This window comes from Poecilia mexicana, unplaced genomic scaffold (assembly GCF_051168715.1).
Source record: "Poecilia mexicana isolate PSO_F unplaced genomic scaffold, ASM5116871v1 scaffold_9, whole genome shotgun sequence".
Classification (NCBI taxonomy): Eukaryota; Metazoa; Chordata; class Actinopteri; order Cyprinodontiformes; family Poeciliidae; genus Poecilia; species Poecilia mexicana.
In genome coordinates this window covers 10,040,001-10,054,123 of record NW_028263378.1, presented here as the reverse complement: position 1 = coordinate 10,054,123, position 14,123 = coordinate 10,040,001, and the positions used below count along the sequence as shown (strand labels likewise).

The 14,123-nt window shown below is 41.8% G+C and overlaps 1 protein-coding gene across 1 annotated transcript in view; it reads left to right on the top strand.

Annotated features, from left to right (window-relative positions):
* Window positions 1-8,867: 8,867 nt before the first annotated feature.
* The window catches only part of adra2b (adrenoceptor alpha 2B), a 5,618-nt gene continuing 362 nt past the window's right edge, over window positions 8,868-14,123 (top strand). Inside the window, exons 1-2 of the mRNA XM_014993946.2 lie at window positions 8,868-10,276; window positions 10,455-14,123. The exon at window positions 10,455-14,123 is cut by the window's right edge and continues 362 nt beyond it. Of these exons, the coding sequence (XP_014849432.1) occupies window positions 10,470-12,041 (1,572 nt within the window). The 5' untranslated portion in view covers window positions 8,868-10,276; window positions 10,455-10,469 and the 3' untranslated portion in view covers window positions 12,042-14,123. The remainder of the gene's footprint in view (window positions 10,277-10,454) is intronic.

Here is a 14,123-nt window from a genome sequence, read left to right as displayed (position 1 = left end):
TGTTCTGCAAACGTAGTGGGCCAAAGTTCCTCTACAGCGATGAAAAAGATTCATGACCAGCTGCCACAAACGCCAGATTTTGCTGCCAGTTGTTAAAGGTTAGGAATAATTAGTTTATAATAAAATCATTATTTGAAAACTCAGATGATCTTTGGGTGATTTTAAAATTTGTTTGAGGATTTGAAACATGTAACATATAACCAATGCTTTTTATAGCACTGTATACATTAATGCCTCACCTCTGTTAAAAGATCAGTTGCATCCACTACCTCATGTTTTATTATCGGGCCGCCCACACTTATTTTTACCCATGGCCAAAACAAAACCTCCAACTTCCTCTCATTTACAAGTATCCGTTCCCTAACGCGTGCTTTAGTGGAACTATATTTGACTTCTTTCTTCCACTTGACACATTTTTCCACATCAGAAAAATGCCCATTGGCTTTAGTCAAGACTAGAAAAAAAATAAATGAAAAGGTTTGAATTATGAATATTTAAAGATATTTCTATAAAACTTAAACTTCCACTTCTCCGCCTTGATTTTAATTTAATCATAATGTTCTCTGCAAGCCATTTTATGAATCTAAACAAGATTTCAGAGGCTGACAGGATTCCATATCTCGTTCTTTTTCCTTAAACAACCTTTGTAGAAATAAGTAATAAAATCTTACTGCAGATCAGCTTGGCTTCAGTGCTGATGTAAAATAGAAAACATTATATATTTTCTTTTCTGATTTATAATGTAAAATAACCTGATTTTAACATACAAAATAAATCTGACATCAGCGGTAAATTACTAGTTTGACTTGACTTTGGCACAAATATGTAAAAACCACGACGAGCAGAGCTCACCACAGGTTTTAAAGTAAATGTTTGAGTCTTCAACTGAAAAATGTGAAGAAATATGACTTCTAATTTGATTACATGTAAGCATGTAGCAATTTCTGTGTTGTACAGACATCATCATAAGATTTAATGGCAGCTTATTTTAAAAAACTTCTACCATAACCAAAGCACATGTTTTCATGTTCCAGTAGAGTTTAGCAAACTAAATGTTTATGTTTGGATTAGTAGAACAGAAAATAAACTTTTTGCTTCAGTATCTTTTAAGCCATCAAAATAGTTGTGACTTATTGATCTTATCATGCCTGACTCTCTTCTCTGCACTTCTAAAACTGTGAGCCGTTGAAATTATTTTTACGTTCTTTGCTTTTCTGCTCTCTGTTTGTGATGACAAGTTAAATTTTAATCTATTTTTAACCAAGTGTCCAGCTGCCAGAACAAGTGGGTCTCTGTGTCATGTCATATTTATACACCAGTCATGGATTACTAATTAAAAGGATCAACTCAAAAAGTAGAAGTTTAAAAAAAAGGCTGTGCAAAGATCAGATTTTTTTCTCATCATCATTCACAATGAGGAATTACATTTATTTTAAAGGCCATGTTATGATGAATGCGGCCGTAGCTAGTCTATATTATAGCATTTTGTTGTCAAAGTAAAGCTCGGATTTGTCAAAATGTTTCAATTTATGTTTGTGTCACAATAAAAGCTGTATTAACATGTTTTGTAACTACATCATGTTACTTTTTTAGTCGCACATTTTATGGTATGTTGATTACTGGAGCTCTGTCTAGCAGAGATTATCTAAATAAAAAAAACATGTAAAAATAAATCTGCTGTGCCTCGCTTGTGGAATATCCTCCCTGACCTTTTCAAAAAAATAACAAATTCATCCAAGTTTATAACATTTAATGAGTAAAATGTTCAGTCAAGCAAAGCGACACTGTTTCAAATTGTTTGTGTTTCTGTCTGAATGTTGCAACATTATAAAATACATTATTTTATTTTAAAATCGTGTCCTACGTGGCGATGAGGCAGAGATAATATGCAACGTTATTTATTTACAGGGAGTTAAAAGTTCACTATTAAATATAGGTCAGCAGAAACCAGATGAAAGAATCCGTTTCAGGTCATTCATTACTGTAACTACAGGAAGTAGTAGTTGTGTACACAGGAAGTTAGGTGGGTAAATAAACAATCTTAAACAATCGTGTGATGCAGTTTGCTGTCGTGTATTCTGGGTCAAACGTTAGAACGAGGTCATCAACTTTACTTTTTTTTTTCTTTTTTTTTAATGAATGTGTATAAAACTCGTAGGCCGATATCAGTTTTATAGACACTTTGGGATTTCTATGAAAATAAACAATACTGAAGTATTTGAAAATCATGAAATTATAGTAAAATATTTTGGAGCCACTGACACGGGCACAAATTAAACCTGCCATGCAGCAACTCAAACCTTCTGATGCATAGAATCACTCATTAATCAACTGTAGTTTGCACCAGTAAAATATTTTTTTGTAAGTGGATCGGGCACCATAACTGGGTCTGGCCCAGGGGCCCACATCCTTGTTATTCCGGCCCTGCATTAATCTATCTCCCCTTGCTGAGAGGGCTTTTATCGCTGTCATTGTTCACGCTTTATACATGTACCAGTGTTTGAAGACAGATTTTTGACTTATAGCTATGGATCAGAATCATTCAATTCTGGGCAAGATTCGGTGCAGAAACAGGAAGTTTGACTTCAGTCCACACGACATGTTGCTATTTTTACTCTACTGTGATCCTCCAGAGGGAAATGCAGACTACCTGAGAAAAGACTAAGTCAAAAAATGTTTAGTTTGCAGCAGGACAGTGCTCTCTAGTGACAGCTTTTAAAACAACCAGGAAATGAGGAGATTTCTGAGCATCCAGCAGATGACGCCAGCATGCTGTTTATTCTGCCTTTTCCTGATTGATTCAACCCAGAATCATCTCAATCACACACAATCTTTATCTGCGGTGCTTCCCGGTGCATTTTTTTAATTCACAAAAGAGTTGGTGCTGTTGTCTTTCTGTGCTTTTAAATAATCATGCTTGGAAGTAAAACTATTCCACCATCTCTCTGTTCAAATGCCTCTCATTAAATTTGTCATATTCAGTTCATCCTTTATCAATCAGCCTCCCTAATGAAAACAGACTCAAACTATTAGTCACACTCTGAGCCTGGATTAAACTACTGTCAGCTCTAATCATATTATATTAAGCTGCGGCAATACCTACTGATGGCTTATACGTGCGTGTTTGCGTCTGTATGTCTCTGTAACGTATTTACAAATGGGTGAGTGTGTCAGATTAGGGATTAGCACAGAGATCCCTCTTCCTTTTGGACGTGGAGTTTTGCTGGGTTTGCTGTTCACAGATGAGGACGGTGCATGTCACTTGTATGAGGAATCCCAGGTGATGAAAATGCATCTGTGATATAAGAGGCTGCAGAATAACAATGTGCATTTATTTGCATAGGCCTGCTGGTACATACAGAAGCAGAAGGGTCTCTCATTACAAATGCAGTTTGGGAAATTACTCTTTGGCCATTTGACAGCAGTAAAATTAATTCTTTGCATGCTTTCAGAACTCACATTAAGAATAAGTCCAGTAGAAGCTTGAAATACTAAACCATGATCTCTTATTTTCTTCCAAGCACTGAGCTTTCCCCTGAAATTGCTGGAAAATGACCAGAAAAAGTAGCTGAATAAACATTCTTTGCGCTCAAAGTTTGCAGTCCTTGGTATTGTGGAAAGTATTTGCCCTCTCACACATTTATTATGTTTTTGGCTTTATTATCACCCTTAAATGTTTTACATCATCCAACAAATGTTGATATCAGTCAAAAATAACCAGAGTAAATGCAACAATTATATTTTTAATTGTGATTAAGAGGGAAAAGAACCATGAACAGATCAATTAGAAAATATTAGAAAGTCATGAACTCTGGGACTCCATCAAACTGCAGCAGTATTCACAGAGAAAACATGGCACAGTGGTGAATCTTCCAGGAGTGCTCAGGTTACCCAGATTACTCCCAGAGAGCTTCAGAAACACATCCAGGAGGCCACAACCCAGGTCTCACTTGCCTCAGTCAAGGTCAGAGTTCATGATTCAGTAGCAGGAAAGAGACTGGGTGAAACTGGCAGCCGTGGGGGAGCAGCAAGGTGAAAAACACAGAAAAACGCTCATCTCATATTTACATCTAAATGACTGCCATGACATTTTGGGGAAAATATTCTACAGAGCAAAGGAATGAGGTGTTGTTTTTGGAAGATGTTTAGCCTGTTAGAAAAAGTCCCGTTTTTCAGAAAACAGGCTCAAACGTGGTTGTGATGCTATGATGGTTTATGATGCTTCAGAACCTGAATGACTTATGGAGCCATGAATTCAGGACTCTACCAGGAAGGAGGTCGTCTGACCATCTGTTGGTGACCCGGTTAAACTCAAAGAAGGTTTCAAAACGTATTTAAGTTCAAAATCTGGACTTAAGTACAACTGGGATATTGTGGCATCACCATATGTGATCTGTTCATGGTAAAAAGACAAAAAAAAACATTAATATGATTAGGATAATTTTCTGAAGTCAATGTTGATGTTATATAACAAACTTAGTGCCTCTTACCACAAATGTTTGATTGCGGTCATTGCCCGTATGGCTTGGATAGAATATTTGTCTTTGTAAGATAAATTAAGATTTGAAAATGGACTGCATGTTGGAGCAGCTGGGAGTAGGAAGGCCCTGACCTCACCTTGTGGCTACTGAAGGTGGGCGCCATCTTGACGAGACCCTGCAATGATGATGGGGGTCGACATCGCACATTTGAAAACAGCCATTTTGTTTGCTGATGTTATCTTTGTTCAATTTTAAGATTTATCAGAAGGTCTGAAAACATTTACATGTGACAAAATAAACTTAAGATGCCCAATATATGTACTTTTCTACAGCTCTATAGTTCACGGTAAACCTCCATAAGTCACTCAAAGTGTATTCTCTTGACTCCCAGAAATCAAATTTCCACTAAAAATTAGAAGCTCAATGGAAACAAGGTCCAGACCTTAAAGAAAGAATCTGAACTTTCAAATCAAACAGGCAGGAAGTGCCCTCTGACTGATGTTGACCTGAGCCCGACATGCACATAAACTCCCAGCAGAGCCCTGCCGTGAGTAAACCTGCAGAGATGGAAGTTCAAATGCAGCATTTATAGACTTTTTCCCCTGACGTTTTTGATCTTTTGGAACAGATTTCAACAATGGAAAAAGTTCAGCAAGTTTTCCTAAAGAGAGCAGCTCCGTCCCCGGAGGGAACTCAATCTTTTCCAGACCTGGATGTCAAGCAAGAACTGTTGATCCAGTGTGCTTGATCCATGACAGCAGAATTACCTCCAGGCTTGTGAGTCTTTGTGTGCGGCATACTGTACGTGAGAGTGTGTGCACGTGGTCTTACACAACAAGCACTTCAGAGGCCGTGTGTGTATACCGCACACTGAACGCTATGAGTTGCAACCTTGGCATCGGTGACACACCCCTCAACCCCAGAATGCATTTTCAGCGTGTTACTAAGCACAGTTCACCTACAAAAACAGACACACTTGATTGGAGTGTGCTCTCTCTCGCTAAAAGCTTTATTCTCCGTCCCTTTATATTTAGAATGTGTAGCAGGAGCAGGAAAAAAAATGTACGAGCATTATTGGCTGCTGCTTCAGGTCACGCAATCAGTAAGCGGGCCGTCCAATTGTAATTCCATGGGTGGCTTGTAGAGCTTCTCTCTCTCATTAAAGCTGAGATACGTGTGTGTGTGCGTGTGTGTGTGTGTGTGTGTGCGTGTTTGTGTGTGTGTATGGAGGGGTAAGGAGGGGTTAGCACAACAAAAACAAGCAAGCACAACCTCCCACTCACACACCATTCATAAGACTGCGTGTGTATTTGTGCGTGCGTGCGTGCGTGCGTGCGTGCGTGCGTGCGTGCGTGCGTGCGTGCGTGCGTGCGTGCGTGTGTGTGTGTGTGCGTTTGTGGGGACGATTTTCCTGACATATACTATGTTGTGGGGACCAATTGCTCCTTGTGGGGACCGGAGCCTGGTCCCCACGAGGGGAAACCCTGTTTTTGGGTCAGGGGTCAGAGTTAGGGCTAAGGTATGAATTGAGTTTTGGATAGGGTTAGGGTTAGGTATGTGATGGGTAGGGTTAGGAAAAGGGTAAAGGTAAGGTTTAGGCTGTAGAAATGAATGGAAGTCAATGGAAAGTCCCCACAAAGATAGCAACACAAACGTGTGTGCCTGTGTGTGCGTGACAGGTGTTAATGTACACTCCAAAACCCGCTGTTTAAAAAACAGGGTTACTTTGCTCGCACACTGGGTTGATTTAATTCAGCAGGATTTGGTTATTAGTTCGGCTTTTCTCTCAAATGAGTTGGTCAAAGTTACTTATGTCTACTGGTGACGCTACCAAAGAGTGGGTTAAACAGAATAACTTATGGGGTAATATGTTGATGAAAAATTAATGAGAAGCCAGTTTTATGCCTGCTTCATCACGCTGAAGCCTGCTCCGTGAGCAGGAGGAGGGGAATCTCAGCTGGGTTAGCAAACCTCAAAACAAAGAAGAATTTCAGGAGTTTCATGCAGGTAGATTACTAAGGAGAGACATTAAATTTATGAGTAATAAAAACACAGTAATGACATTCATTAGGATTTTTCAGGCAACCAATCTGTGTCAAGAAATATCAACTAATTTGATATCTTTGCTTGTGGAAAATATTATTTCTCTCCTGATTCCCAACTTCAGCGTAAAATGGAAATGCTAATAAGAATAAGAGATTGTACAGTAACCTTGAGAGAACATTCAAATTTCACTGAGAAATCATTGCTCTTGTTTATGTCTTCTCTGTGTCGTATTTGTGAATTGTCTAATCTGTTTTCCCTTTGGTATCTTTTCATAAGAAATGCTTCCTTGTTTTGTTGAATGTTATTAGTAAACAATGAATTTGCAATAAATTGATTTGATTTTAAAAGTCCAGGCTGTGATGGACCTGACTGCTGCAGCCTTAACCAAACTATTAAAAGAGCGTATCAGCAGCTCAGGCCCCAAAGTTTCTAAAGTACCAAATTCATTTTGTCGCTTTTATTTATTTATTTATTTTTTACTGTTTGCCAAATTCTGTGTTTTATGCTTCTCAAAAACTTAGAAGCCTTTGTCACTATCTGAAATATTGTAATTTGCTAGACTTTCACAAAATAAATTATTCTACAAAAATAATAATGAATATTAAATACTTTACTAATGTTCTTTTTCACAGTATGGAAGGACCATTTGAGGTGTCAACCTTGGTACAAAATGCAAAGTGAGTTTGTTCAAAGAAAATGCATTTCTCTGTTGAAGCTCCTTCCTTAACAAACTGGGTCACAACTTTGACCCATTTGGTTTAAATCACCCAATTTCTGTCCCAGTAACATTAACCCATTTAAGTTCAGTTTAAGTTTAGAGTGCATGTTGGAATATTGTTCATTTTGCATCCGAGTTTGCAGCAGCAACAGGAGCCCCCTCCCCTGCGTTAACCAACACTCTGCTGCCGTTTAGTTTTATGGCCCACTAAAGCTTCCAGCGTGACGCAAGTTTCACAAGATAATTGAACAATCGGACCCTCGATCTCAAGTGGCCAGCCAATCACAGGAGAGGTGTCGTGGTTGTTTTTCTCGTGAGAGAAAGAAAGCGCCGACAGATTCTTAATGCAGATAAATTTAAACAGAAGTCAAGTGATGATGCAGACGCGTTATCGCAGAGAGCGGCTGTTACCGCTGCCCTGCGCCTCGCACCATCAGCAGAGGTGCAAGGTGACATGGTGCGTTTTCAGGCAGGGGAGTTGAAGCTGCTGGAGAGAGGAGAAGGTTATAATTTACTTATCTTCTTGCTGAAATAACCCCCGTTCTTCGCAAAACGATGTTTCATAACTGAGATCTGAAACCTCATAATGTAGTGCGCTGAGTTCCCAACCCAGAAGGACCACTTATACAGTTAATGCATTAGCGCTGCAGCACTCAGGGAGGCTCCGGTCTCCAAACCGAACACGTTTATTTTATGTGAACTTCAGAATTTGTCATGATTTCACTTTATTAAGGAAATCTCATTATGTTTTTTGCAGTGAAACATCAATCCATTATGTGCACTATTGTCTAACTGAATAATTAGACTTACAAGCAAAATATCACATTTAAAAAGTTCCTAACCGAGCCCTCCTAAGAGCGGTCACTCCTTCACATTCCCCAGACACCCCGTCCAAATATTCTCATATGCATCTATTTATTTCTGCCGCTTTGCTATACATCCACAATGGGACTCACCACCCAGGGGGACACCCTTTAATGGGGTGGAGGAGGACAAATCTATGTTAGCTGTGCCCCAAATGTGTCTTATGTTGCTTGTTTGCCTGGCTACCCACTGGTGAGTGGACAAACTGTGAGAAAATATAGCTGATGGTTGGCTGATGATCCATAACTTTTTGATTTACAGCCTGCAGAGGTACATTAAATAATTATTTCATGATTTAAAGGGGAGGTAATATGTATTTTCCAGGCACATTTTGCCATTTTATAGCACAATCAAGTAACTATGTTGCTTTCAGCTGTTATAAAAATGCTGTGCATATCAAATATGACTTAAAAGAATTTTGACTTTGTAATTTTATGCCTTGAAATTAGGCCTCTATCTCTTTAAGAAACCCCTGCTGTTTCTGAAACTCCACCTTCAGGAAATCATCACAGCATCACTCCTCTATTAACCCTTTAACCACGTTTTTATCAGCATTTCACTCAGAAGTAGCTGGTATAACGAGCTCAGCCGACACACAGTTCCACCAGATGTTTGCTAATTGCTGCTGGCTAGTTTGAAGGAGTTGAGTGGAGGAGGCCTGCTCAGGTAGAAATCCTGGAAACTTCCTTGTGAATTTCTCTCAAACGTTTGAATGTCGTTAGCTTCACAATTCTCTAAAGACTTCTGCGTGTGCTCCTTTGTGTGCCACTTTTTTTTCCTTCCACTCAACTTCTTATTAAAATGCATGGACACAACACTCTTGATTTTTTCTAGATTACACCTCTAGTGGAGAGTGACATTATTATTTTATTTAGCTGTGATCAAATTATCAAAATGATCAAAAAGTACAAGACTTTATTTGTAAACCCCTCGGCGCATAATGAATATAAAATTTGATTTATTTTTTAAACCAATTAATGCTCTTCTTAGTGACGCCCTTAAACTGCCATGGTTTGTATTTGTGTAGTTTTTTTTTTTAATCCTTCGGTGGATATTTAAAAATGCTTAAGCAGAAAGAGAGTGATGAAGCGTCCCAGCATCTGAAAATCCAGCTAATATTTCCTCTGAAGCGGGCGGCATCAGCCCTCATCTGGTCGCCTCAGCATCCAGGGGAAACAAGCCATGTCCCATCTAACTGCGTTGGCTTGAGTTTAGGTCTTAAGTTGTGAGAGTGAGGGGGGTTTGCAGCGATGAAGAGAGTAAGGATCCCATGACGCTCCACAGTGACATCACCGGGTCTGAAAGAGGCGCAAGAGGCGGATGGGAGGCACCCCCACTTATTAGATTTCGTCGGAAGGTCCTGCTCGCAAGAGAAGATGCTGCTGCGCCTCGGAGAGGAAGTCGGGTGATGTGCGCCAGTGGAGCGGCTGATTCAAGGGTTCTTCACGAACTTCTGTCGCACCGAGGACCAAAAACGCAACTCCTGAGATCCACAGAGCTTAGTCCGAAAAGAGGGGATCATTTTATAATGTGAGGGAACGTTTCAGGAGCACATCTGGCTGCGTGCGCCAGGTTGGAGAGCCAAATGTTTACTTTTCCTCCTTTTCTTTTCTTTTTTTCCCCCCTTTTTTGCTCGACCGACAGGAAACACGGGGACTGATACAGCCTGTCCTTTGAAATTAAGAACAAGTAGCTTTTATTATTGAGCCATCGTGAAAATTTCACTTTTTTCTCTTTCTTATTATTTATTTGATACGTGCGTGTCTCCAGACGAGGACGCACGGACTGCAAAAGTGTCCAAATTTACCCTGATCCAATTTCCTATATTGTCGCAATTAACAAAACTGAATTAGACATGTTTTAATTGAATTTCCTCGTAATTGGGACACAACTTAATCATTAAAGACACATTGAGCGGAGCAGAAGTGTCAGTGGTTTTTCTGTTGTTTTATAACTCCGAACGGGCGGACGCACCGCATCAGAAAAAAAATTACTTTTAATCTTTTTTGGAGGAAATTGATTCCAAGAACTGATAAGAAACCGCTGTCTGCGCTCTGACGCATTGACTTGGACTGGTTTTTGTGCCTAAATGGACTTAGAGAAAATGTTGCGGAGGATTCAAAGAATCAATCATTGACGGCGCTGAAAGAGAACTGAAAGAAGTGAGGTAAATATGACTTTCAAATTATTATAAATGTATGACTGATGTCTTGATTTAAATGCACATTGGACCGCAGGAAGAAACGGCGCACAATTGCACAGTTTCTTGCACTTTTATGCATCCGTTAAGTGGACGCTCTGTGAGTAATCACGGTGTCCTACGTGCATATTTTGTTCTGATTTAGAGAAATAATCCAGGCATGGCTTCAGCGGTGGAGGGCGGCTGCTCCATGCTGCTGACCGGCTGGAACAGCAGTGTGAGCGGCTCCGGAGGCTCCGCGCCCTGCAACCAGAGTGTCCGATCCCTCGCCCCTTACTCCCCCGAAGCCACGGCGGCCTTCGCCACTGCCATAACGCTGATGGTAGTCTTCACCATAGTCGGAAACATCATGGTCATCATCGCCGTGCTGACCAGCAGGTCTCTACGAGGTCCGCAGAACCTGTTCCTGGTGTCTCTGGCTGCTGCGGACATCTTGGTGGCTACTCTGATTATCCCCTTCTCGCTGGCCAACGAACTGCTCGGCTACTGGTACTTTAAATCTCTGTGGTGTGAGATCTACCTGGCGCTAGACGTGCTGTTCTGCACCTCCTCCATCGTGCACCTGTGTGCCATCTCATTGGACCGCTACCTGTCCATCTCCAGGGTCACTTACGGGCGCCAGCGGACTCCCACACGCATCAAAGGCGCCATCGTGGTGGTGTGGCTGATCTCTTCCGTCATCTCCTTCCCCCCTCTGCTCTCACTCAACAAGAGTGAGGTTAGTGATGAGGCGAGTGAGAGAGGACCTCAGTGCCAGCTGAATGATGAGCGTTGGTACATCTTGTACTCCACCATAGGCTCCTTCTTCGCCCCCTGCCTCATCATGATCCTGGTGTATGTGAGAATCTACCAAATAGCCAAACAGAGAACACGCTGCCCTCCTGGGGAGCCCAGGAAGGACGGGGTCGCCTGTGCAACTCCAAGTCAGCCTGCACGACACATACAAGCCAACGGAAAGGATGACGAAGAGAGCACTCCCCCTTCAGCAAGCAAAACCTCAAACACCAGACCCCCTACTCTTGCTATCACCCCTTCCCCTTCCCCAGGAGACTCACAGAGTCCCCAGAATCCAACCACTAATAACCTCTTGCAGCCCCCTGCCCAGTCTCCAGCCGTGTCTCCCGTCACAACTCCCCCGGTCACCTCGGCCCCCTTGTCCAACCCTGCTCCTCAGCCTGCACCCAAAACCAAGGAGGAGGTGAAGAAGGGCAAAAAGCTGAGAGGGAAGAAGGCCGACAATAACAATGGCGACAGCTCAAGCACAGAGAGTGATGCAGAGCACAGCCATGGAGGGGGCCGGGGGAGCGCCAGCATGCCGGGGTCACCTGCTGGGGGGGGCATCCACTCCCCAGCCTCAGTCAAGCGCTACCGTGACATGATTGCCACTTCGAAGGGCGCTCGCCTGGTGCCAGGAAGGAAGTCAAAAACAGAGAGCAATCCGGGGGCTGCGAGGCGTAAGGCAATGGTCAACCGGGAGAAACGGTTCACCTTCGTCCTGGCCGTGGTCATCGGTGTCTTCGTGGTGTGCTGGTTCCCCTTCTTCTTCTCCTACTCTCTGCGGGCAGTGTGCCCAGAGACCTGCGTCATTCCCGACCCACTCTTCACGTTCTTCTTCTGGATTGGCTACTGCAACTCTTCCCTCAATCCAGTCATATACACCATCTTCAACAAAGACTTCAGAAAGGCTTTTAAAAAGATTCTGTGCAGAACCACCAAGGGTACTTTCTTTTAGCATGTAAATGTGCTGCACAGAACATGCACACAGATAGAGCTTCTTCTGAGGCAAAGCAGAACAATCATTTCCATTTTACCAAACACTCAAAGGGCTGTTTTAAAAATATGTTAAAATGTGGAGATTTCAGTGTAAAATTTAGAACTGAGGGACACTTTTTCAACCACAGTGCACAAACAGACAAATTGAACTGTGTTTAATCATGAATTGAAGCTGGGGAAGAGTTGAAAATGGGACATGAAAAGGGGGCTGACTGCATTAAACTGCTTGGCGCTTCGGGGCTGCTGATAAGATCCCGAATGCAGCGTTTTGTCTCCAGATTATATCGACTCAAGGACACATCACTGCAGAAATGTACACGAAGAGCTACATGTTGCAGGAAATGTCCTGAGAACCAAGTTTTCATTGTGAATAAAGACTTTTATAATATGTACATACAATATTTTGTAAGTACCGGCTACGGAGAGGCAAGTGGCCTTAGATTCCTGTGCGCCTGGGGGCCTTTTATTTATCAGCACAGAGCACAAGGAGGACACAAGGTTAGCGGTGATTTCTTACGTCGGCAGTCTTAATTCGTCCCGCTGCAGGGCAAACATGTGTTCCTTGATTTTAAAGAGCAACAACAAGAGAAGGTTTCAAACGATCTCAGATGTGATTTCACAAACAAGAGCGCCCTTTCAAACTCAACTCGCAGAGTTTTTATGTGGAAAGCCACCTTTGCTCCTGGCTTTTGCAGGAGTCCCAAAAATGGCTCCTACGTTGTTTTTTTGTTGTTGTTTTTTTAAGAACTTAGAGGAGATATGGGTCATATATTTGAACTCGTGTGTAGGTTACTGAAGTGTGGGCCTTTTGACATCTTGTTTCCTGTGTTTAACTGCACTGTCATTTTGAATGGACTGGACCATGAGGACCTCTTCCAACAAACTGGACCATTTATGTAATCATCAGAACTGCTTTGATCCTCCTTCAGAGCTCATTAATGTGAGCTACATCTGTTGAAGACTGAAAAAAAAAACACTAGAATATTATTTAAACTCCAAGCATTATTTTCAGAAGAAAAAAAACTGCTAGTATTTACCAGGTAGACACTGAGAGTGACTGTAAAAGGTGGATGAACAATGCAATTATGGGTGCGCGATGTGCCCCTTAATTACACCTACAGGGGTCATGGTGAACAAGGTGTCTGAGTGGCTCTTCAGCAGCACCTGGGACACAGCGTCACCCACAGCTAAACCTCTCTGCTGCAGGGAGGCAGGAGAGGATGGATGGATGGCAGAGGTATTGACAGTGATGAAAACAAGAGAGGAAGATGTGTCTAACTGTGAACGCCACAACAGGCTTATTATTAACTCTATGGGACAAGGGCTGTCAGCAGTGACACACCAATTTCCTAATCCTGCTGACCTGTGTGAATGTGTATGTGTGTGTTTCTGCATGTGGGACGACTTTATTGTTCTCTTCTCCGTCTGTAGAAACAGTCAGTGCCTCGTCTGGCTGGGATGCTGCAGATCTACTGTAATATTGATCAGAGCAGAGACCAGATTAGCAGGTTCAGGCAACATATTGCTGTCAATGAAGAGATCTCTCCATTGAGACAGTCTTACCAAGCTGAAAGTCAGTGTTTCTCTTTACGTGAGCTGAGTGCATGGCTTTCTAGTGAGCACCCTGCAGGGACCAAAGAGCCTTACAGAACACCAGCCTGACTCAGTGACATCTGGCTCTGTGACGTATTTACCTAGTATTACTTCTTCTTTTTTGTTTTGGTGTATATGATGGAACGCACAGATTGAAGATTTATTTGCTTTGCATTTTCTGTCTGTAACCTATTTATTTGTAATTATACTACGCTTTTGTGCAGAGAATGAAGCCAACTGAACAAAGAATGAAAATGCTGTACAAATTTTTAAGTTCCTTGACGAGAGCGAAAGTTTCCTTTTGCCATCAGAGTTAGTGCTTGGTGAGAGTGCAGTTTATTTTAACTCAGACTCTTGAGGATTTTGTGCGGAATCCAAAAATGCAAAATTTGCCATCGTTTCATCTAGTCGTAGTGGCGTGAAATCGTTCATCGGAGATACAAGCACA